Source organism: Argentina silus, assembly GCF_951799395.1.
Source record: "Argentina silus genome assembly, chromosome: 5".
Classification (NCBI taxonomy): Eukaryota; Metazoa; Chordata; class Actinopteri; order Argentiniformes; family Argentinidae; genus Argentina; species Argentina silus.
Genome location: NC_139659.1, coordinates 3,577,747 through 3,602,746, shown reverse-complemented (window position 1 = coordinate 3,602,746; position 25,000 = coordinate 3,577,747). Strand labels below are relative to the sequence as shown.

The 25,000-nt window shown below is 51.0% G+C and overlaps 2 protein-coding genes across 4 annotated transcripts in view; one reads left to right on the top strand and one right to left on the bottom strand.

Moving 5' to 3' along the window:
- Positions 1 to 4,542, top strand: part of rab14l (RAB14, member RAS oncogene family, like) — a 16,386-nt gene extending 11,844 nt beyond the window's left edge. Inside the window, exons 6-8 of the mRNA XM_083670263.1 lie at positions 120 to 207; positions 946 to 976; positions 1,168 to 4,542. Of these exons, the coding sequence (XP_083526389.1) occupies positions 120 to 207; positions 946 to 976; positions 1,168 to 1,345 (297 nt within the window). The 3' untranslated portion in view covers positions 1,346 to 4,542. The remainder of the gene's footprint in view (positions 1 to 119; positions 208 to 945; positions 977 to 1,167) is intronic.
- A 381-nt stretch (positions 4,543 to 4,923) lies between these two features.
- Positions 4,924 to 25,000, bottom strand: part of abl1 (c-abl oncogene 1, non-receptor tyrosine kinase) — a 38,185-nt gene continuing 18,108 nt past the window's right edge. Inside the window, exons 1-11 of one of the 3 annotated variants that reach the window (XM_083670415.1) lie at positions 23,592 to 23,691; positions 18,053 to 18,217; positions 14,692 to 14,987; positions 12,665 to 12,937; positions 12,062 to 12,146; positions 11,318 to 11,495; positions 10,281 to 10,465; positions 9,921 to 10,073; positions 9,445 to 9,534; positions 9,119 to 9,247; positions 4,924 to 8,812 (exon numbers count right to left, since the gene is read on the bottom strand). In XM_083670415.1, coding sequence (XP_083526541.1) covers positions 7,104 to 8,812; positions 9,119 to 9,247; positions 9,445 to 9,534; positions 9,921 to 10,073; positions 10,281 to 10,465; positions 11,318 to 11,495; positions 12,062 to 12,146; positions 12,665 to 12,937; positions 14,692 to 14,987; positions 18,053 to 18,217; positions 23,592 to 23,676 — 3,348 coding nt within the window. In that variant the 5' untranslated portion in view covers positions 23,677 to 23,691 and the 3' untranslated portion in view covers positions 4,924 to 7,103. Of the gene's footprint in view, positions 8,813 to 9,118; positions 9,248 to 9,444; positions 9,535 to 9,920; positions 10,074 to 10,280; positions 10,466 to 11,317; positions 11,496 to 12,061; positions 12,147 to 12,664; positions 12,938 to 14,691; positions 14,988 to 18,052; positions 18,218 to 23,591; positions 23,692 to 25,000 lie in introns of those variants that run through there. The other 2 variants (XM_083670413.1, XM_083670414.1) reach the window with 2 other exon arrangements.

Here is a 25,000-nt window from a genome sequence, read left to right as displayed (position 1 = left end):
CGACAACATCCTGTACTCACTCCAACGGCCCAGTTTTAGAGACAACCCGATCTACCAGTCGAAGAAGAGCCTGGAGAACTGATTCTCTCTCTCTCTCCCTCCCCCCCTCCCTCCCTCAGGTGATCATTCTCATAGGTAACAAAGCAGACTTGGAGGCTCAGAGGGACGTCACGTACGAGGAGGCCAAGCAGTTCGCCGAGGAGAACGGTGAGAGAGGGAGAGAACGCCCTCAGGGTCGAGAGAGAGAGAGAGAACGCCCTCAGGGTCCAGAGAGAGAGAGAGAGAGAGAGGGAGAGAACGCCCTCAGGGTCGAGAGAGAGAGAGAGAGAACGCCCTCAGGGTCGAGAGAGAGGGAGAGAACGCCCTCAGGGTCGAGAGAGAGAGAGAGAGAGAACGCCCTCAGGGTCGAGAGAGAGGGAGAGAACGCCCTCAGGGTCGAGAGAGAGAACGCCCTCAGGGTCGAGAGAGAGAGAGAGAGAGAACGCCCTCAGGGTCGAGAGAGAGAGGGAGAGAACGCCCTCAGGGTCGAGAGAGAGAACGCCCTCAGGGTCGAGAGAGAGAGAGAGAGAGAGAACGCCCTCAGGGTCGAGAGAGAGAGGGAGAGAACGCCCTCAGGGTCGAGGGAGAGAGAGAGAGAGAGAGAGAGCACTTGTATGAAGAGGGCTAGAGGAGGAATAGGAGTGGGGCTTCCGTTTGGTAACGATAGAGTCACTCTGTGATCGTTGTTAAAAGCGAAAGTGAAAGCTGTCCTCAGTGAATTCAGTGTTTTAGCTGGGCGTTTTCACATTTTGACATGAATAAACACCCGTCGATAATGGTTTGGACAGCACAGTCGTGCGCCACGCTGTTGGGACATCCCTGGGGAGAACGCTGGACTGGACTGGATGTTGTACGTCTGCAGGAGTCTTGAGTCTGACTCCATCTGGTGTCTTCTCTGTGTTACAGGTCTCTTATTCCTGGAAGCCAGCGCAAAAACGTAAGTCAACCCAACCGACCAATCACAGACTCCTGTTTCCACCCCTCCAAGGCTGCTGTGGGGCCGGAACATTCAGTGTGGGATGCTGCTCTGATTCTCCTCACCAATCGTGATTCTTTGTCTCTCTCTCTCTCTCTCTCTCTCTTTCTCTTTCTTTCTCCCTCCCTCTCTCTCTCTCTCTCCCTCACTAGGGGTGAGAACGTGGAGGACGCGTTCCTGGAGGCGGCGAAGAAGATCTACCAGAACATCCAGGATGGCAGCCTGGACCTGAACGCTGCAGAGTCGGGGGTCCAGCACAAGCCCTCGGCCCCTCAGGGAGGACGGCTAACCAGCGAACCACAACCCCAGAGGGAAGGCTGTGGCTGCTAATGACGCCTCCGCCCTCTTCCTCCTCCCCCCCCCCCCCCCCCCTCACCCCCACCCCCACCCCCCCACTCCACTGGGGCTGCATGAGTGTGGGGCGTGGAGGGAGGGAACGAGGGATGACCGGGGCTGGGCTGTGTCGTATGCATCCCTCCCTTCTTCTCCCCTCTCCCTCTATTAATCTCTCACTCCTCCTCCACTCTCCTTCCTCCTCCTCCTCCTCCTCTCTCCGGTCTGCGTCATCCTCCACCTCTTCACTTCTTCTTCTTCTTCTTCTTCTTCTCTCTTCTTCTTCACCTCCTTCCACCATCCAGTCCAGTTCATCTGCCATGGGAACTCAGTTCCACACAAACACGTGATATTCTCTCTCTCTCTCTCTCTCTCTGCTGTCCATGTACAGTATGAAGACAGGGGTTACTGACACACAGCTAGGTAATGTTCAGCTAGGTAATGTTCAGCTAGGTAATGTTCAGTCATAAACCAAGAAGAAATGGTTTTTTTAAACGGTTCCTTTTATAGCGCCTCTGTAGCCACACACATCCAGTTTCAACCACCTGATCTGAAGGCAGCGCCGTAGTACAGTGTGTGTGTGTGTATATATATATTACACACAGGCCTTTGAAGTTGGAATAATCCCTCGTCACCCTCCCCAGCCCCCCTCCCCCCGCATCACTCCTGCATGGTCTACCGATCGAAAAGTCTTTTAATTGAATTGAACTGAAATGAGATGAAATGCGCGTATGATTCTGCTTTCTTTCGATGGGTTTTGTTCCTGCTCTCTCTCTCCCTCCCTCTCTCTCTCTCTCTCCCCCTCCCTCTCTCTCTATCTCTCTCTCTCTCTCCAGTCGAGGGAATGTTGGTTAGTGAAGGCAAAGATGAAGCAGCCTCGCCACTGGTCACTGTCTACGATGGCCTGCGAGGTGTGTGTGTGTGGTCGTGTGTGGTTGTGTGTGTGTGTGTGGTCATGTGTGGTTGTGTGGTCCAGTTGAGGAGCAGGGTTCACTTATCTATGGCTGTTCCCCTGGCCCGTATGGCAGATGAAAGCCCCCCCCCCCCCTCTCTGGTCAGGCAACACTAGTGCAGCAGAGAGGAGACCCTCCCTCCTTCGTCACTCCTACCTACTACCTAGATAATGTCACTAAAAGGACTCTTGGTGTTTTCCTGCCTCTGTGTGTGTGTGTGTGTGTAGGGAGTGGGGTGGGGTGGGGATTTCTTTTGACTAAGTTAATGACACTTTAAGAACAGATGAGATTTTTTTTTTTCTTCCTTTCTCTCCAAAGGATTCCTTCAGATCATCAGTTTCATTGCACCAACCCCCCCCCCCCTCCCCCTCCCCCCCTCCCCCCACCACCCACCCATATCAATAGAATCTGTCTATCCTTACCAGCGTTTTCTTTGTCATCGTTTGTTGCCTTATTGTTCTGATTAATGTTAATATTATTACTATAACTGCTCTACATACTGCATTTGGACTCATACGTCTGTCAAATAAACAAAGTGTTTTACAATATTGTGATACTTTTGTGGAGAACATGGGAACTCTGAGCTATGTAACACAGGGGGGTGTTGCTGTGTGGAAACTAAAGGCTTAAGAGGTTGAAGTTGTCTGATAAAGAGATGCTCCAGGATTTCTGTATATTTTCAGCCCTTTAGTTATACAAGTATCGCTTGCCAGTCGAAAACGGGTCCCCTGAATAGACAGACCCCCCCACACCCGGGAGCAAAAGTTTGTTGGCCTTGAACTGAGGAATGGGTGAGGGTAGTCTGATGAGATGAACATTATACCACCACACAGTGAAAACATAAGGCCAATATTTGATGTGAAGACAGAAATCCTGTAGCATCTCTTAAGTCCTGACGGAGGATCAGTGTTCCCCACTCCAGATATGACCTGAAACATTATGAGGTGACAAATACAATCTGACCTCTGACCAGAACTAAGGGGCACCTTCACCTCACCTATACCTGTGGTGCAGACAGGTGTGCCACACCATCCACCTGGGCTGTCCCACCCCTCCACCTCGCCCCCCTGCCCAGTGCCCTTAGGCTTGTATAGTACCAACGCAAAGCAGCATGCCCCAAACGCCAAAACGGCAACTGTCCCAAAAGGAATAACTTTGTTTCGATACCAACTTTTTTCCAATCAAACTCAAATGTATGTACCATAATAATTCCCTCAATTCGGCAGCTGTATATATATATTGCTTCTTTCTGTATCTGTGACCATGGTGGTGGTGATGATGATGATGATGATGAAGATGCTACCTGCTGGATAGAGGGAAAGCGTGCTTGCTCAGCAGAGAGCTGGACAGTCCATGTGTGTTGTGGGATGCGCTTGTAATTCATGCTTGGGAATTCTGTAACATAGTTTCTATGAATAAATGTGTGTATGGATAGACTCTCTGCTCACTGGTGTTGATGATGATGATCATGATCATGAGGATGAAGAAAATACCTGGTGGTTTCCTTGGTTCCTTCTCTCTTGCTTGTCCTTGCCTATGTCTCTAGGTGGTATGGGGGGGGGAGGGGAGTGATGAAAAGGAGGGGTGGGGGGGGCAGTGTAGGTGTAGGTGGCTGAATCTCCGAACGCTTTTCTGGGTTTCTTGTGTCCTCTCCTCTCACCTCCTCCTCATAACACATGGGAGAAGATCAGAGGTTCCTCCCTTTGGGCCAGTTGTCTCCCAATGCATTTAGAGAAGGAGGGGAGAGGATGCAAGGAACCAAGGAGAGACTGGAGATTTGGCCTTGGGAGTCTCGCAAGCTTTGTTTGATTCCTCTTCTGGTGGTAGGAGGAGGGGTGGAGAATATGTCACTTTGTTTGGGTTTTTGAGTTGTTTTTTTTTTCCTCTGTATCTCTCTCTTCTTACCCATCAGTTCCTCCACAGGGAGGGGCCTGTGTTGCTGTCTTAATTTTGGGGAGTGGGGATTGGTTGGTCGGTTAGTTGGTGGGAGGGGCTAGAGATTGGGTCCTCCTTGTGCTTTGGTCCCGCCCTCTTTGCTATCAGTCTGAGTGTCCACTTCCTGATTTGTCTGTCCACATGAGTTAAAACAACGTACATATGTATAAATTTTGAAGGAGCTGTGCTAACATTTAAATGCGTTCTTGCGTGTATATGATTTAAAAATGTTGACATTTTGATTTTAATAATGATGACAATAAAATGCTCTAGACAGAAAAAAACAATACATTATACATAACCTGTGGTACTGTCTGTGTGGTTCTTGTGTCTTGTTGTTGACTCTAAGCTACACTTAAACCAATCCAATGCTTTTATATCTATAAAGGAGAGTAAATCAGAGCACAAAATGGTAGCAAATCGGATTGTAGCAGAGATATTTCAGAAATAATTTATTAAATATAGACAGGCAGACTCACTGAACAACAGAAAAACAAACCTTGTTTTAACAGTGCATTCAAGTGCTCCTTGGAAACTCAGAGCTTGCCACCAAGATTCAGTGTAGAAGTTTCCTAGTTTGGAGGAATGCTTTAATGCAGCATAATTCCTAGGTCATTCCTGACTATCCAACTGAAGATAGGTGTTGGTTCATGTTGACATGAGAGAATAAAGACCAGGAGCCAGAGGTGGGTTTCAAGTAGCACAATTGCTTTGTATTTTAATGCAACACAAATTGCATAGAGGTTACAGGGAGGAGGAACGAATGAAAGGAGAAAAAGAAAATACGTATTTACAAAGGAGAGCAAAATTAGTCTACAAAAAAAAAAAAAAATAGTGAGGCGGCTCGGACAAAACAGATAAAGGAAAAACGAAGAAGTAGTGGCATGATTTTTTTTTTTATGGGGAGAATTGAACAATGAGAGTCAACATCGACAGTACCATGCTGAAGGAAAGGCAGCTTGTGGTTGGTTCTGTCCTACGCATCGCAGTCAGACAGGGCCAAAGGGTGGAGGGGCATCATAGAGTTAGAACCACCATAGAGTTAGAACCACCATAGAGTTAGAACCCAAGAGGTATTCTTTCTAACTCTATGGTTCAGCACAAACTAATACTGAAAACAACTGCATCATTTCAACAAGAGAAGTAAAAAAAAAAAAAAAAAAAAAACACAGGAACGTCAGAGTGTGATAAGTTGATAGTCCCTCCCCTCCGGCTACGGGGTGGAATTCCATTGGTTGGGTGAATAATTACTTCCTCCTACGTTCAAATCATGGTCAGTTCCATCCTTGATGGGTGTGTCTGGTCGTTTCTCGTGACGTGATAGGACAAAAGCGAGTGATGCGTGTCCTCCTCTATAGATGACATCATTTAACTTTGCTCCAAACGTTGTTCATCACAGACGCAACAGGAGCTCTGACGCGGCCCGACAGCGAGGCCTAAGGCTTCTGTGAGGTTTGTGACTGGCGGTGTGTGGTGAGGAGAAGAAAATGGCGGCAAGCTTTCGGTTCAGAACAACAACTGAGGTCCATGGGAGTTTGAGTTCCTGGTCCTAGATCCTGGTCCTTTCTCCAGTCCGATCTGGAGACAGTAGTGTTCAGTACGGTTTCAGGCGTCACCCTCTGACCTGTCTGACGAGGACAGTTTTCCTCATTCAATTCACTCTTACAGTCTCAGTTAAGGCCATGTTTCTCTGAGTCCTTTCAGAATTACAATCATTACTGTAATCCTAACTGCTTAAGTGTTTAAGGCACTCTTTACACACAACTTGTGCGCGGAAGCAACCGATTCCCAGGTGTTCAGCCGAGCTTGCTTCCTTTCCTTGCTTCCTCTATGGCACAGTGATGTAATACTGCAGTAAGCATTCACCTCACTCTCACATTCTCTCTCTCTCTCTCACACACACGTTCACCATTCAAATCACACCGTGGAGATGTGTAGAGGAGATGGGGCTGATGATGAAGGGATGCTGAGGAGGAGAGGAATGGAGAGACACCAACAGAGGAGGGGAGAGACAGACAGACAGACAGACAGGTAGATGAGGTGGCCATGGCTACCATCAGGTGACATCATTAAGCACTTCCAGAACCTCCCCATTCATTGTGATACAGTGAGACACACAGTCTCTCAGTCAATACCAGGTGTGTGTGTTCTCAAGTGTGTGTCTGTGTGTGTGTGTCCGTCCTCCTGTGTGTCTAAAGCTTTGGCTGTTTCAGTCTCAACAGAGCTGGAAGGCACCCTCACACCACAGAGTAATGAGGTTTTGCTGCACATTGTCATGGCAACGCTGCCTCATGTCATCCGTCCACAGTGAAAGGAAAAGAGTGTGTGGCAGACATACTTTATCTATAGTGTCATAATAAAAAATAAAACAATACGACATGGATCATTTTAGAAAATTAATGAATGTAAAGTCACGTGATGCAGAAGTGGGCCCTGGCCTCTGTGGTAGGGGAAGGCCAATATAGAAATTGCATTCATAGTTGAGGCTTTCAACACAACACAGACATCAACACGTCTGACTAAGGTTCCTTTGATTCTGTGCACAGACACCACAGGCTTTAGAGTGTGCACTATGGTCCTCCTCTGACATCCTATAAAAACAATGGAGGCTGCGTCAGGTCAGTTTCTCCATGTGTGCCACCATGCTCAAAGCGTCTTGTAGCATTGTAACTTGCCTGGCCTTGCCCTGTGGCCTCCTCGTCAACACGAGTTCAGCTCAGCATGATCATGACCACGCGGTTCAAAGGGAACACGACCGTGGTTCGTTGCATGCAGTGAGGGAGAGGGTGTGGTTCATTTCGGGTCAAGGTTAAGGTTCGTCTCCCAGTCAAGTCAGTGAAGTCCGCTGGCCGGCACACCCAGCCTGGCTACCTCTGAACGATGTCGCTGATCTCTTTGACTGAAGAGAGCAGCTTTGTGAAGTCCTGCTGGGCACTGGCACCCCCGGTGGTGGCAGGGCAGATCTGCAGCTCCCTCAGACTGCCCTCCAGCTTGTTGATGGCTTCGCGGAACGCAAACTTGTTCCTCATCTGCTGGATGGACTCCACGTAGCTCACGCAGTACTTGGACAGGTTCTTCCCTGCCTCCAGCACGGCGCTGTGGCTGCCCGTCTGCTCCGAGTTCCGGCCGATGGCGGCGCGGAGCTGCTCGGTACCCTCCAGAACCATCTCTCGTGTGATGGCGGAGTTGGGCTGGCGCTCGGGGGGCTGCCACGTCTTCCTCAGGGAGTGCCGGGTGTTTATGAGGCGGATGAAGGTCGTGGGGGGGGGCTGGTCACCTGGGGAGGGAAAACCCAGACTCTGGCTGGAGGAGGAGCCGGACACAGAGGAGGAGATGGAGGAGGAGGTGCTGGAGGTCTTCAATGGTTGAGGTTTGGATGAGGAGGAGGTTGTGAGGGGGAGTTTCTTGGGGACCTCGGAGAGGGGGGAGCGGGCCTGGTCGCCAGAGGTGGGGTGGTGGTGGTGGTGGGGGTCCAAGGCCTGGTGCTTGGAGGCTTTGGTGTCTGTAGGGGAGGGGAGCTCGTGGGTGGGGCTGCGGGAGGCCTTGCCTGCCTTGGCACTGGAGGACGGGGGTGGAGGGGGGGCCGGCTTGGGCTTTTGGAACTTCCCCCTCTCCCTAGGTCCTGAGGAGGGGTCCAGGGTGTGTTTGTTGCGCCGGGCCTTGCACTCGTCCGCAGCTGCCCCCAGAGTAGGGAACACGTTGGGCTTCAGGAGCTCCGCCTGGAGGGCCCCTAGTCTCCTCCCCAGCTTGGGGGTCAGGGTCTGGGGGCTCGACCCGGGGCTGGACTCAGCATCCCTAAACACCTCGTCTGACGTATCCTCTGTCTTCTTGGGCAGGCGGGGCGGGGGGGTGAGGGTGCCCATGCGAGGGCCGGCACCAGTGGCAGACTCAGGCTTCTCATTGGCTTTCTTGCGGGGCAGGGCGGGCTTGCCCCCGATGGTGCTCGAGTCAAAGTGACGCTGGCCCAGGTCGCGAGGCAGCGTGACGGACTTCCACTCCGAGCGGTCCGACCCCGGGGGCATGCTGGAGGCCGAGGACGACCGGAGGAAACGCTTCGAGTTGGAGACCACGTCCTCCTCGCTAGTCGGGGTCGTAGCCGTCTTCCCCCCGACGCTGGGCATCGCGGGGGCGCCACCCTTCTTCCTGGCGTGGTGAGGGGGGAAGAGGGGGCCAGGGTAGGTGGGCGCCCCGTTGGTAATACCCCCAGCACCGTTGTTGTTGGCGCCCAGGAACTTGGCGGGGTCGATGTTGTGCAAGGCGTCATTGAAGGCGTTGGAGGAGGAGGAGCCACCGTTGTTGAAGTCGTCCCGGTGGTGAGGGTGGTCCGTGGGGGTCAGGCACCCTGCCCTCCGGTGTCCCTCTAGGTGTCCGTCCATCTCTCTGAAGGAGCTGCTGCGTTTGGGCGGGGCCGGGGCCGTCTTCTTCTTCTTCTTGATGAGGTTGAACAGGCTGTTGCGGGACTTGTTGTCCTTGTCCTTGGGCAGGAGGCGGTCGTCCTCGTTCAGGTTGCTATCCAGGAACGGACGCTCTTTCCTGGGGAGCATGGGCGACACGGCCACCTCCGGCTCCACAAAGTCTGGAGGGGACACACAAAGGACCGAATCATCAGGTGTATGAACACACGGTTTCAAACCAGCAACTATATCAACACACACGTAACATTCATCCAAAGCCTTTACTTTAAAGGCTTTACTTTAAAGGCTTTACTTTACATTCATCCAAAGCCTTTACTTTAAAGCCTTTACTTTAAAGGCTTTCCATGACTTTAGATTAACATACAGAGCCATCAGATGAAGGGTCTCAATGTGTTAAAAACACAACTGTGAGATGTGTTGCCTATGCAGCACAGCCATCAGAGAAGCCCAGTGGAGGCCAGTCTCACCAGGGCTGTCCCCGTCTCTGTTGTCCGGGTTCCTACGGAGGATCCTGGTCTTGGTGGGCAGCTGGGGGGCCTGCTGGATGGAGCCTAGTGTCATCTTCTTCCCCTTCTTCCCCAGCTCCTTCTCCACCTCTGTAACAGGACACACACACACACACACACACACCACACCCACAATCAGACATCAGAGATCCATGCTGAACCTCAAATATATCCTACTATTAATACCACGACTTTGACAGGCTCAGAACGTCTCGGAGGCTTCCGGAAGGAGTGAAGCAGCATGTGAACGAGTGTGTCTATGTGACAGCAGACAGAGGTGTTCTCACCGTCAGAGATGCTGGACTCCTGGAACATGGTCTCAAAGGCCTGGTGGGTCTCGGCAAAGGAAGGCCTCTCGGCCGGGTTCCACTTCCAACCTGGAGGAGAGAGGGGGCAGAGAGGACACACAGCTGTCAGACGGAGCTTCAAACCGCTGTTGATACAAGCATTGTTCGCCTGATCCTACTTCAAACAAGTACACAGACTGACGCTCATTATCAGATGGATGCATCTCTCAAGTACAATAGAAAGCATTCAGAGCTGGTACCGTAGGTTTAACCCATTCGGTGCCAAGGGTGACTTCATTCACCAAAAAATGCATAAATGATGATGCTTCACCTTGTAGCCGATCAAAGTATTGTTGCTAGGTAGATACCACATAAAACACTGGGCACTCAAGGTGGTGAGTGTTACAGAAGGACAGTTAAATAGGGGTGGTGCAGTTTTCTCCATCGACCACTCCAGCTCCAGAAGGTGTACTCACAAGCTCTCATGAGCTGGTAGACCTTCTCGGGGCAGCCCTCGGGCCGGTCCATACGGTAGTCCTTCTCCAGGAGCTCGTACACCTGGGACAGGTCGATGCCCGGGTACGGAGACATGCCGTAGGTGGCGATCTCCCACAGCAACACACCAAACGCTGCCCAGAGAACAGTGAGTGTCATGAGTATGGATCTATAGTTTCTAAACTACTTCTAGATCATTTATTAAACATGAGGTTTTAATGAATGACGTATTTGATTCAATGAGAGTGAGAGAGAGAGAGAGAGTGTGTGTGTGTGTGTCTGTATCTGTCTATGTGTGTGTGTGTGTGTGTGTGTGTGTGTGCGATGGTCAACAAACTCACCCCAGACGTCAGATTTGATGGAGAACTTGTTGTAGGCCAGGCTCTCCGGAGCGGTCCACTTGATGGGGAACTTGGCGCCGGCGTGGGCCGTGTAGGTGTCCCCCGTCATCAGACGGCTCAGCCCAAAGTCTGCTACCTTCACCAGGTGGTTCTCCCCCACCAGGCAGTTACGGGCCGCCAGGTCCCTGGGGGAGAGGAGAGAGAGAGAGGAGAGAGGGGGAGAAGAGATGTCAACATGGGTGTAACTTCAGCCTTCTACAGAATACGTAGTGTTCTGTAATACCACAACATTCACATGGAAATTAATTAGAAATGTTTTCTATTGCCACACTCCTTATGCCAACCACAATATGGGGTCAGCCAATGATTGCAGGTATATGCATTTCTTTGAAAGATATCTGCTATGAAATATCCATTTATTACTGTGTTGGCATTCCATTACTGTTGTGTGTTGCTTTCTGCAGCTAGCAGCCGAGCCCCAACAGGCTTGTCTGAGTGTGTATTGGCGAATAGAAAATACATAAATCATACAGCCTTCTTCTAGGCCATCGTAAAACAAGCTGGGGCAAAATGAATCTTACAACACAGTCACCCATATGATCTGTCTGTCTGACTGTCTGACTGTCTGTCTGACTGTTTGTCTGACTGTTTGTTTGACTGTCTGACTGTCTGACTGTTTGTATGACTGTTTGTCTGACTGTCTGACTGTTTGTATGACTGTTTGTATGACTGTCTGTCTGAGTGATCTCTCCGTCTGTGACCAAGGAAGGTACAGACCATGAGGAGAGAGTGAGGGAGATTATGGGAGGGTGAGAGAGTTGAAAGAAGACAGCATACGGGAGGGGAAGAAGAGAAGAAGATAGACAGAAAGGGGGAAAGGAAAGAGCAGAAAAGCGTGTATGTGAGAGAGAGAGAGAGAGAGAGAGAGAAAGAGCATTTGGCTTGTAGCCTAAAGGCAAAAAGAGGAGAAGACAGAGGGAGAAAAAGCGAGGGAGAGGGAGGGAGCGGAAGAGGGACCAGGGCGCCCGTCTCCTCACCTGTGGATGAAGTTCTTCCTCTCCAGGTACTCCATGGCGGAGGAGATCTGCGTGGCCATGTAGAGCAGCACCACGGCGTTCACCTCCTCCCGGTTGCACTCCCTCAGGTAGTCCAGCAGGTTACCGTGGGTCATGAACTCTGTGATGATGTAGAACGGGGGCTCCCGCGTACAGACACCTGACACACACACACACACACACACACACACACACAGAGAGAGAGAGAGAGAGAGAGAGAGAGTTAGGTTTTAGAGATAGATAGGAGGCATCCACGTACACCCACGACAGAGAGAGAGTTACAAGTTACAGCACTGATTATTAACACAGAAGGAGGCTCCTATGTCCACACCCCTGACAGAGAGAGAGAGAGAGAGAGAGAGGGGGAGGGAGGGAGGGAGAGAGGGAGTTACAGCACTTTCTTTATTTAGCAATTTATTAGCAATTTTATTAGTTGACAGACAGTACACACAACAGCACTGACAAGAGGGAATTTGGTGACAAATGAGTCAAATAAATAAATACACTGCCAGAGAGACAGAGAGTGGTCCTCTGTGGCTCAGTTGGTAGATGATGGCGCCAGCAACGCTTAGGTTGTGGGTTTGATTCCCACTGGGACCATATATACTGAAATGTACGCACTCACTGCAATGCAAGTCGCTTTGGATAAAAGCGTCAGGCTAAATGGCATATATTATATTAAATATTATAAGGCCAACCTCAGGTGACACTGCTTTCTGGACTCACCTAGCAGCTGCACCAAGTTAGGGTGTTTGATCTCTTTCATCACAGCGGCCTCTTTCAGGAACTCCTCCACCTCCATGGTGTCCTCCTGAGAGTGTGTATGGGGGGGGGGGGAGAGAGAGGGTTAACCAATGTCACAAAGAAAACAGTCAGTCAAAATAACTGTGTTTGCTCAACATATTTCCCATGGATCTCTGTGAGAAGGAGGCTCTTGTAATTACACATGCAAGCCACCAGGTGGAGGTATACTCAGCACAGCCACCAGTCTTACTAAGCATCACTATCGAGCATCCAAGAAACAGACAAGACAATATTGACCACCATGACTAAAGCCAACAAGCGACTCTGTAGGACTAATCTCACAATCTCTCAATCCCGTCCCCACCTTCCATGCAGTCTGACACCAGTCTCTTTCGTCCCTTCCCTGCTGTCTCTGACTTGAGATATTAACCAGCTGATCTTCCGATGGTCTAACATGGGACTGGAACTATTCAGTAATGGTCCCATCTCCCGACCCGGTGGTCCCCAAATTGGCCTCAGAGCCCCCCCACCCCCCCACCCCACACACACACACATTCCCCCCCCCACCCCTTTCCCTCTCCATACCTTGAGGGTCTTGACCGCCACGGTGAGGCTGTACTTCTTCCAGACCCCCTCGTAGACCTCTCCGTACTGGCCCCCTCCCAGCTTGTGCTTCATGGTGATGTCCGTGCGCTCCATCTCCCACTTGTCGTAGTTGGGCGACACGCCGTAGATGGTGGGCTTGTTGCGTTTGGGGGCGGGGTAGTGGAGCGTGGTGATGAGGCCGTCCGCCACCGTGGAGTGGTGGTGCACCAGCTCTGCCAGGGTGTTGAAACGACTCTCTGACGACACGTACAGCTGGGGGGGGGGGGGGGGGGAGACAGGGGAGAGAGAGGTCAGTTGTCATGTCTGTGGTGGAGTGGTGAAGTTGTTGTTGTTGTCGTCGTCGTCGTCAAGTGGCGCATGGTGGCTGTAAATGAATAAGTCCCTTCAAAGGTTTCCGCTCCACGATCAAAAGACAAGAGCATTAATCACAGTAGAATTGTGTATTTGTGGCTTAGAAGGACTAGAAACTTTGGGGGAATGGCAGGAGGCAGGAGGACACTCGGCAGAGCTCTGGTGAAGGAGGTGGGTCAGGTCTTGAGTGGTCACAGTCTTACAGAAGACCTCAGCGTCACTCTGAGCCACTCTGACCACTCGGCTCATCACAGCCTGTCTCTCCCCCATAGCAACCAGATCCAATAACACCAAGAGTTATTGGAAAAGTCTGGCATACCAGACAGCTGAACATGTGCTGAACACAGGGGGAGATGATGGGACAGTAAGGGGTGGTAGGGAGGATGGGAGATTGGTGTGTGTGTGTGTGTGTGTGTGTGTGTGTGTGTGTGTGCGCGCGTGTGTACTCATGTATATGAGTGCGTATGTGTGTGTGCGTATGTCTTCAAGCCTGTACGCGTGTGTGTGTGTGTGTGTGTGTGTGTCTTCAAGCCTGTACGCGTGTGTGTGTGTGTGTGTGTGTGTGTGTGTCTAGTGGAGGAACAGAGAGTAGCCATTTGAAGCATTCCTGTCATGCTTGTCGTTCCACAGACTCACCTCTCTCCAGGGAGGAATTCTGGGAAGTGTATGACACAGGCAGCTCTCCCAGGGTAACTTGCCAGCGGTCTACCCCAGCTGGACACGCAAACTCTTGACTGATACACACACACACACGCACACACACAATTACTCTGTCGAGACTACATTTTTACATTTTCAGTAAATATATGTATTGTATCGCATCGTGAGGTCCTTGCCAATACCCAGCCCTAGTAGAGACCTCTATTATAACCCAGACCACGTCTCCTCTCCTCTGCTCTCCTCTGTAGACCTCCTCTACTATAACCCAGACCACGTCTCCTCTCCTCTCCTCTGTAGACCTCCTCTACTATAACCCAGACCACGTCTCCTCTCCTCTCCTCTGTAGACCTCCTCTACTATAACCCAGACCACGTCTCCTCTGCTCTCCTCTGTAGACCTCCTCTATTATAACCCAGACCACGTCTCCTCTCCTCTGCTCTCCTCTGTAGACCTCCTCTACTATAACCCAGACCACGTCTCCTCTCCTCTGCTCTGTAGACCTCCTCTACTATAACCCAGACCACGTCTCCTCTCCTCTGTAGACCTCCTCTATTATAACCCAGACCACGTCTCCTCTCCTCTGCTCTGTAGACCTCCTCTACTATAACCCAGACCACGTCTCCTCTGCTCTGTAGACCTCCTCTACTATAACCCAGAACACGTCTCCTCTGCTCTGTAGACCTCCTCTACTATAACCCAGACCACGTCTCCTCTCCTCTGCTCTGTAGACCTCCTCTACTATAACCCAGACCACGTCTCCTCTGCTCAGGTCCCAGTTTAATGGGCTGTACGACCACAGTGGGACACTCAGACCATTAACAGATGCCTAAGACTGTCACCACTAAAACCACTGGCTACATTGGCTCTTGGGGATGTCTCGGTGGAGAGAGAGAATGTGTGTGTGTGTGTGTGTGTGCGCGCGCGCGTGTGCGTGCGTGCATGGGTGGGTGGGTGCACGCTTGCGTGTGTGTGTGTGTGTGTGCGTCTATAAATACCTTCCCATCCGACGCTGTGTTGATCCTGTAGTGGTAGACGCGTCCTTCGTAGCGCAGCGATATGGACCTCTGCCCGGGGCTGCTCTCGCTCTCCCGGACCAGGAAGCTGCCGTTGATGCCTGAGCTGAGCAGGTACTCTGCGGCGTTGCGCGACACGGGCCCGTGGTACCAGCTGTGCTTCTCCAGGCTGTTGACGGGCGTGATGTAGTTGCTAGGCACCCAGCCCTGGCCGTTCTTGGTCTGAGCCTCACACCACTCGCCATTGTGGTTGTAGCCCAGGACCCGCAGCTTCTCTCCTACAGGGACATACCACTGATATCAGGAGGGGGACGGGACATACCATGACACTGATATCAGGAGTGGGGGCAGGACATACCATGACACTGATATCAGGGGACGGGACATACCATTACATTGATATCAGGGGGGGCAGGACATACCATTACACTGATATCAGGAGGGGGGGCGGGACATACCATTATACTGATATCAGGCGACGGGACATACCATTACACTGATATCAGGAGGGGGGCGGGACATACCATTATACTGATATCAGGCGACGGGACATACCATTACACTGATATCAGGGGGGGCTGGACATACCATTACACTGATATGAGGAGGGGGGACGGGACATACCATTACACTGATATGAGGAGGGGGGACGGGACATACCATTACACTGATATGAGGAGGGGGGACGGGACATACCATTACACTGATATCAGGGGACGGGACATACCATTACACTGATATCAGGGGGGGCGGGACATACCATTACACTGATATCGGGGGGGGCAGGACATGCCATTATACTGATATCAGGGGGGGCAGGACATACCATTACATCATTGTACAGCAAAAACATATAATATGTACTTTAGTGACTATTCTCTCAACTTCTCGTTCTAATGGAGCGCAACACATCTCGTATGGCTCTTGTGATGTGGTTGTGCTTTCTATATCTACAGCTGGGACTATTGAGAAACATGACACGGTTTGTTTATTTGAGGAATAATTGCTATTTGTGTTCCCTATGACAGGATCTTGGTTTATCATAGTGGTTTATGTTTGACTCAGACCAGCAGGAATCCATGGATCTGGAGTCATGTTTACTCAGATTGGGACACGGGTTTCTTTCCCGTTGGTCATGAGGTTAGTGGGGTTGACATCATGACATCACTGTCTGAGCCTAGTTTAGACAAGAGTTTACACAGCGGCTCAGCTCAACTCTATATACAACTACAGACAGACAGATAACTTTATATACAACTACAGACAGACAGATAACGTTATATACAACTACAGACAACAGATAACTTTATATACAACTACAGACAGACAGATAACTTTATATACAACCACAGAGAGACAGATAACGTTATATACAACTACAGACAGACAGATAACGTTATATACAACTACAGACAGACAGATAACGTTATATACAACTACAGACAGACAGATAATGTTATATACAACTACAGACAACAGATAACTTTATATACAACTACAGACAGACAGATAACGTTATACAGAACTTCACACCGCAACGTCATATAGAACTACTACTTGTTTCAGAAATCAAGGAGGAAAATCATGTGTACTGTCTGTCTGGAATGCAGCCATTTTTCAGACTTTTTTATAGGCATGAAATATAGACAGACAGGCATAAAATATATCCCCTATAATTGTATTTATATATCCCCTATATATTTTATTTATTTAGCATTTATTGATACAGGGGAAAGCACCCTGATACCCTCAGTGAGCACTTTATTAGGAACAGTATACTAATACTGGGTAGGGCCTCCCTTTGCTCTCAAAACAGCCTCAATTCTTCATGGCATTGATTCCACAAGATGTTGGAAACATTCCTTTAAGATTCTGGTCCATGATGACATGATTGCATCACGCAATTCCTGCAGATTTTTCAGGCGCACTTTCAAGCTGTGAATCTCCCGTTCTACCACATCCCAAAGGTGTTCTATTGGATTCAGATCCGGTGACTGGGAAGGCCACTGAAGAACACTGGACTCATTGTTATCTTCATGAAACCAGTTTGAGACAACTTTTGCTTTGTGACATTATCATGCTGGAAGTAGCCAGTAGAATTAAATTGCGGCCATGAAAGGATGCACATGGTCAGCAACAATACTCAAATAGGCTGTGGCATTCAAGCGATAGTTGATTGGTATTAACGGGCCCAAAGTGTGCCAAGAAAACATTCATGTTCCTAATAAAGTGCTCAGTGAGTGTGTATATACACTCACCGGCCACTTTATTAGGTACATCTGCTCGGAAACGCAAATATCTAATCAGCCAAACACATAGCAGCAACTCAATGCATTTAAGCATTTAGACATGGTCAAGACGACCTGCTGAAGTTCAAACTGAGCATCAGAATGGGGAAGAAAGGTGATTTAAGTGACTTTGAATGTGGCAACGTAGTTGGTGCCAGACGGACTGGTCTGAGTATTTTAGAAACTGATCTACTGGGATTTTCACGCACAACCATCTTTAGGGTTTACAGAGAATGGTCCGAAAAAGAGAAAATATCCAGTGAGCGGCAGTTCTCTGGGCGAAAATGCCTTGTGGATGCCGGAAGTCAGTGGAGAATGGCCAGACTGGTTCAAGATGATATAAAGGCAACAGTAACTCAAATAACCACTCGTTACAACCAAGGTATGCAGAAGACCATCTCTGAACGCACAACACGTCGAACCTTGAAGCAGATGGGCTACAAAAGGGGGTCCAACCCAGTACTAGCAAGGTGTACCTAATAAAGTGGCCGGTGGGTGAGTGTATATATAATCTCCCTATGTTATTACTATAATAACAGTAAGTTGATGACAATTCCTAAATAATTGAATGAGTACTTCTTGAGCTTTAACATGGTGCTCTCCTCCCTGTCCCTGCCTCCTCCAGCTGTTGTTTTGTTTTCCAGCCTCTCGGCTCCAGTGGAAAGAACTCACGTGTGAGCCGACAGCCAGGCAGGAAGTGAGAGTCAGGGGGAAGAGATAGGGAACGGGACGCAACTATGTGGATTTCCAGTCAGACGCGTCACACTCTAAACCCTCCCCCATCCCCCAGGGAGGACACTGACTGTACCCATCACAGTCCAGTCAGAATAATAGGAAAGATAAGAGGGCGCACACACACACACACACACGCACACACACGCACGCACGCACGCACACACGCACACACACACACACACGCGCACGCGCACGCACACGCACACACACACACACAGAACCGACACAGATAAACAAAACCCTCTTGTGCGCACGCACGCACGCACGCACACACAATGCACACACACACACACACACACACACACACACTGTTTCCTTACCTTTAGTGATGCTGAGAGTGTTGTCCCCACTGGCCACGAAGTCATAGAGGGCAACAAACAGGTTGGGGTCATTCTCGCTGGGTCCTGCTAGCAGGTTCTCTTTGGAGTTCCAGCGCGCAGCTTCTGTCAGACCCTGGGGCTCAAAGTCTGGTCTCTGGAGAGCTTCTGGAACAAGACAGGAAACACGTTAGACACCCATTCACACTCCCGCCTACAAAAACGCGTGTAGGAATTTGAAAGACAGAATTGTGTTAAATCAGAGAGAAGGTGACTCCTAGAAAAGGAGGCATAAAGAGATGCAACCCGGGGGCGCTTCGTGGCGTAGCACACTAATGCGCTTACCACGTAATCGCAAGGTTCCTGGTTCGATTCCGACCCTCGACCTATCTTGCATATCATCCCTCCTCTCTCTCTCCCATCCTTCCTGTCAATCTCTACTGTCTCTATCCCAATAAAGCAGAAATGCCCTCAAACATATTTATAAAAAAAGAAAAAAAAAAGAGATGCAACCCAGGGTCTCGCGTTTCAGGAATCATTCATTCTTCCAGAGTGGATTACTGCTCCTTCCATGGACACACGCTGACACCAGAGAATAGCTAACATTAAACATAACAGTAAAACAGTCACACCTGTGGCTGTGTGTAAACTAGAGAGAATAACTCTGAGGAGGGGGGGGGGGGGGGAGTGGTATCGTTTCATTGTAGTTTAATAATTGCTCCACTACTACCGGCTATTCAAAAGACACACATCACAGACACAAATTCATTAGCTACCACTGTAAGTATGCAGATCAAAGTGTGTGTGGGTGCTTCATTCTCTTCGAACCGTACCTTCTCTCTGAGGGGGGATACAACTCAAACGTCCACTTGTCCTGGCTCACACAACAGCTGTTATTTGACTACGGTATTAAAAGCAACAAATATGAACCCGGGGACTTTAATAAAGGGCGCTGCAATAACTTAGTCCGCCTCTCCTCCACTCTCCACTACTTGTAGCCTTTCATTTCCTGGAGTATCATGGCTTAGCTTTCAATTACCAGTCAGTCCCTCCTAGGAGAGTTAGCGTAGCCCTAGCTTAGCCATCTCTGTGATTTTAGATTGAGAGTTAGCCTAGCCTAGCAACTACAGATTATCGTAATTATAATCAAATCAAGGGGAGTTTTAGAGAGCTCTGGATGCTAGGGGAATATGCATCAGAACTAGGGGAGGAGCAGGGGAGAGAAGAGAGAGAAAGAGAAAGAGAGGGAGAGAGAAAGAGAAATAAGGGGGACAGACAGAATGAAGGAAAGAGAGAGAGATGGAGGGAGGCGAGTGAGAGAGAGAGAGAAGTCAGAGAGAAAGAGAAAGGGAGATAGCATCAGAGAGATGGAGAAGAGGGGATTATGAATGCAGTGAAGGCCCCTCAGTCTGGCCTAGCCCACACAGGCCCATCAGTCTGGCCTAGCCCACACAGGCCCATCAGTCTGGCCTAGCCCACACAGGCCCATCAGTCTGGCCTAGCCCACACAGGCCCCTCAGTCTGGCCTAGCCCACACAGGCCCCTCAGTCTGGCCTAGCCCACACAGGCCCCTCAGTCTGGCCTAGCCCACACAGGCCCCTCAGTCTGGCCTAGCCCACACAGGCCCATCAGTCTGGCCTAGCCCACACAGGCCCCTCAGTCTGGCCTAGCCCACACAGGCCCATCAGTCTGGCCTAGCCCACACAGGCCCCTCAGTCTGGCCTAGCCCACACAGGCCCATCAGTCTGGCCTAGCCCACACAGGCCCCTCAGTCTGGCCTAGCCCACACAGGCCCATCAGTCTGGCCTAGCCCACACAGGCCCATCAGTCTGGCCTAGCCCACACAGGCCCATCAGTCTGGCCTAGCCCACACAGGCCCATCAGTCTGGCCTAGCCCACACAGGCCCATCAGTCTGGCCTAGCCCACACAGGCCCCTCAGTCTGGCCTAGCCCACACAGGCCCATCAGTCTGGCCTAGCCCACACAGGCCCCTCAGTCTGGCCTAGCCCACACAGGCCCCTCAGTCTGGCCTAGCCCACACAGGCCCCTCAGTCTGGCCTAGCCCACACAGTGAAGGCCCATCAGTCTGGCCTAGCCCACACAGTGAAGGCCCATCAGTCTGGCCTAGCCCACACAGGCCCCTCAGTCTGGCCTAGCCCACACAGGCCCCTCAGTCTGGCCTAGCCCACACAGGCCCATCAGTCTGGCCTAGCCCACACAGGCCCCTCAGTCTGGCCTAGCCCACACAGGCCCATCAGTCTGGCCTAGCCCACACAGGCCCATCAGTCTGGCCTAGCCCACACAGGCCCATCAGTCTGGCCTAGCCCACACAGGCCCATCAGTCTGGCCTAGCCCACACAGGCCCCTCAGTCTGGCCTAGCCCACACAGGCCCATCAGTCTGGCCTAGCCCACACAGGCCCATCAGTCTGGCCTAGCCCACACAGGCCCATCAGTCTGGCCTAGCCCACACAGTGAAGGCCCATCAGTCTGGCCTAGCCCACACAGTGAAGGCCCATCAGTCTGGCCTAGCCCACACAGGCCCATCAGTCTGGCCTAGCCCACACAGGCCCATCAGTCTGGCCTAGCCCACACAGGCCCCTCAGTCTGGCCTAGCCCACACAGGCCCCTCAGTCTGGCCTAGCCCACACAGGCCCCTCAGTCTGGCCTAGCCCACACAGGCCCATCAGTCTGGCCTAGCCCACACAGGCCCATCAGTCTGGCCTAGCCCACACAGGCCCATCAGTCTGGCCTAGCCCACACGGTGAAGGCCCATCAGTCTGGCCTAGCCCACACAGGCCCCTCAGTCTGGCCTAGCCCACACAGGCCCATCAGTCTGGCCTAGCCCACACGGTGAAGGCCCATCAGTCTGGCCTAGCCCACACAGGCCCATCAGTCTGGCCTAGCCCACACAGTGAAGGCCCATCAGTCTGGCCTAGCCCACACAGTCACTTCATTGTGTGTCCTGCTCAGCTGTTGTCACACATGTGTTTCTGCACCTTGCTCCTCCCTCCACACCTCCTCAACACAAGACCTCTCTCCCCACACCCCTCCTCAACTCAAGGCCTCTCCACACCCCACCTCTCCCCACACCCCTCAACACAAGACCTCTCTCCACACCCCTCCTCAACTCAAGGCCTCTCCCCACACCCCTCAACACAAGGCCTCTCTCTAAACCCCTCAACACAAGACCTCTCTCCCCACACCCCTCCTCAACTCAAGGCCTCTCCCCACACCCCTCAACACAAGGCCTCTGTCCACACCCCACCTCAACACAAGGCCTCTCTCCCCACACCCCTCAACACAAGACCTCTCCCCACACCCCTCAACACAAGGCCTCTCCCCACACCCCTCAACACAAGGCCTCTGTCCACACCCCACCTCAACACAAGGCCTCTCTCCCCACACCCCTCAACACAAGACCTCTCCCCACACCCCTCAACACAAGGCCTCTCCCCACACCCCTCAACACAAGGCCTCTCTCTCCACACCTCCTCAACACAAGGCCTCTCCCCACACCTCCTCAACACAAGGCCTCTCTCTCTACACCCCTCCTTAATACAAGGCCTCTCTCTCTCCACACCCCTCAACACAAGACCTCTCCCTACACCCCTCCTCAACACAAGGCCTCTCTCTCTCTCCACACCCCTCCTCAACACAAGGCCTCTCTCCACACACCTCAACTCAACTCCAGGCAATACAATGAGCCTGTTCTCCGATTTCTACCTCCACTGAGGGAGGAGGAGTGGGAGTCTGTACATACCCTGCGAGCGCGTCAGCATGTGTGTGAACGTACACGAGGTAGGTGAAAAAAGAGGAGGAGAGAAAAGGGAGGGATAAAGAAAAGAGAGGCAAGAGAAAAAGAGGGATAGCATGAGTCAGGAGAGAAAGGAAAGGAGAAATGCACTTAGCAGAAGCCAGTGCCGAGGGAGGGATCACAGCCTCTCCTGGCTCGCTGCATCACCAGGGACAGGATTCCAAGTGATTCAATGTGTGTGGAACTCTTGACTGCTGCGCCACTCTCAGCTACATTGGGACAGAGCTGGTATTAGACGACCCATGGGAATAGTACTGGGATTGCCAAAGTAATACTCACTAAAAAAAAATATATATATATATTTATTTTTTTAAACATAAACAAGTGTCTATTTATTTCCATGACGTAGAGCTAAGCCACATATGACAAACACACACACACACACCTCAGGCCTGGGGCATTCTAGTGCGTCACCTGTCAGCACCTGTCTGTGAGGCAGTATCAGGCCTTAGATGTGGCATTCTCACCACTGTTAGATCCTATCTGTTCTGTGGACCTCCAGGTCTGTGTGGGGGGTCTGCTGTGGTTGGCACGCAGGCAGGCAGGCAGGCAGGCACGCAGGCACGCAGGCAGGCACGCACCCATACGCACACACGCACACGCACACACACACACAAAAGGAAGGTGGAAGGAGGGTGAATTTAGGTGTTAACTGTTGCAGTTGACATACTTTCACAGGAAGAGTGAGACTTGCTGTGAGACTGGTTGGAAGTTTCAGAAACGGAGATCCAACTCCATCCCGAAAACTATGAGGCAGCACAAAGCTTCCAGTGCTCCTACTTGGAAAGCACTTTCAACGGGGACGGTTCAAACAGATCCCTGTTACTGTCTCTAAGTTCTCGATCAACATCCACTTTGCTGGACAGAGTTCCATGACGGTTTGGGTCCATTCAATCGCTCTGTTGCACAATCTTTGGCACAGGGAGCCTGTCCCTGAGTCCTCCATTACAAATCAATTCCACTGTTGATCTCCCAACTCAATGCACCCCAGATCTCTCAGAATTGTATTCATCTTTGATTCAGGCTAATCTACTTAGCTCATCTTTGTTTCAAGCGGGGGGGGGGGGGGGGGGGGGGGGGGGAGTGCGGCCTAATTGTAGGGTCATGGAAACCACGACGCAACAGTACAATCTACTCTTTCAAGTTTCAACTCTATAATTCAATCTCAGGTCTCCTTTTCCAGTTCTCCCCAGTTCACCCCACTTGCTTATGTAATCAAATGTACAGTAATAACCGAGATGGAGATCAGAGAAAAGAGCAGTGAAACTGAAAAGGCACAAGCGAAGATTGAGATTAGATCCCTTCTCCTCATAAACAAAAAGTCAAACGGGCCCAGCCAGCCGGGAATCACATTTCCTTGTATTCTCTCCTCCTTCTCTTTTTTCCCCCTTCTTTCCTCTGCAGCGAGCCAGTGTGTCTGGCCTCCCTCTCCCTCCCCTCCGCTCCGCTCTCCCTCTCTCTCCCCCTCCTCCGCTTTTCAGAGCCGAGGAAGGACAGAGAGAGAGAGAGGCCTCACACAGAGATAGCTCATCTTTCCCCCCCCCCCCTCTCTCCCTCTCCCTCTCTCTCTACCTTCTCACCCCCTGCCCAGTGCCATTAACTCCTTTACAGCATGCCCCCCTTTCTTTCTCTATCACTCCATCTTTCTCGGTCTCTGAGAATTGTTCCCAAAACAACCCCCCCCCCCCCCCCCCCCAACCCCTAACAGCCGTGTCTCAGATTCTTACCTTCTAGGTAACAGCTGGAGGAAGAAGACAGCCCCTTCTTAGATTTACACCCCACCAATTTCAGACAAATCTCCAACATTTTCATTTGCTTTCTTTCACGTCCACTTTGAAAACAATCCTGTTTCTTTACCGGCCCCCCCCCCCCCCCCAAGTCACTCTCGGTTTCCTCTTCCAATGAGAGCCCAACAGAAGAAGAAAAAAAAAAAAAAAAAGTTTTAAATGTTCCTGTTTTGTCTGTCAGGAAAAGACAAAGAACAAACACAACAAAGGAAGAAGTGGAAAAAGGTGGAGAAACAAGGGGTTCCTGCTTTCTTTCTCTGGTAATCTTTAACTGTCCTGACCCCCTCTTCTCTCTTCCAGCCAACTCCGTGCTGCCCGCCGCAAAGTCTACAAATGTTCTCCTCCAACAGGCTCCATCTTTTTTTCCCCCCCTTTCGGCTTTTGGTTAGCTCCTCTTCAGCAGCAGGCAGGAACACGGACCCGGAGCGCGCCCGTTCTGGATGACAACGTGCTGGACATGCGGATGTGTCAGTTGAGTGGGCAGAAGGGCAGTCGGGTCGGTGCCATTCCCCTCTCCTGTCCCCTGCGCGAGTGTGTGAGTGTGTGTGTGTGTGTGTGTGCGCGTGTGTGTCCGTTAGCTGAAGCACAGGGACTCGGCTCGCGCTACAGGCTGCCAACAAAGGGCCTCTTTCAGGCTCTGCCTTCTGCACTGAATGACATCAGCTGGCTAGGCCCTCCCACCTCCCCCAACACACACACACACACACTCTCAAGAGGGGGAGAGAACCACCACACACACACTCACCAAGAAGAACACAAACAGAACCACGCCAGCGAGGAAAAACTCACCCAAACACAGAGAAGAAGAGTAGAAGAGAAGAAGAAGAGTACAACCAAACACAGAGAAGAAGAGTACAACCAAACACAGAGAAGAAGAGTACAACCAAACACAGAGAAGAAGAGTACAACCAAACACAGAGAAGAAGAGTACAACCAAACACAGAGAAGAAGAGTACAACCAAACGAAAGCCAGACTTTGAACAGAGTGAACAACACAGAGAAGAGAGGGCTGAAATCTCTCTCTTTGTCCTGCTGTTGGAGAGGCACAAGACACTTTTTGGAAAAGCCCCTCCTCCAACTTTTCAAACTCCCACCCACCACCCCCCCTTCCCCCTCTCCCTTTTCTCTTTCCTATTCTCTCTCTCTCTCTCTCTCTCTCTCTCTGCTTTGAAATGTTTACAGGTTAAAATAATGGGGTCTGGAAGCAGGGCTGGCTTTGTGAGAGCGCACAGTTAGAGCTCAGAGCTGTTCCACACTCAGACAACAGGGAGGAGGAGTGTACCCTCCCCCAAAACTTTTTTACTCAAATAAAACACTGCTCAAATAAGGTTCAACTGCCTCTGGGTGTT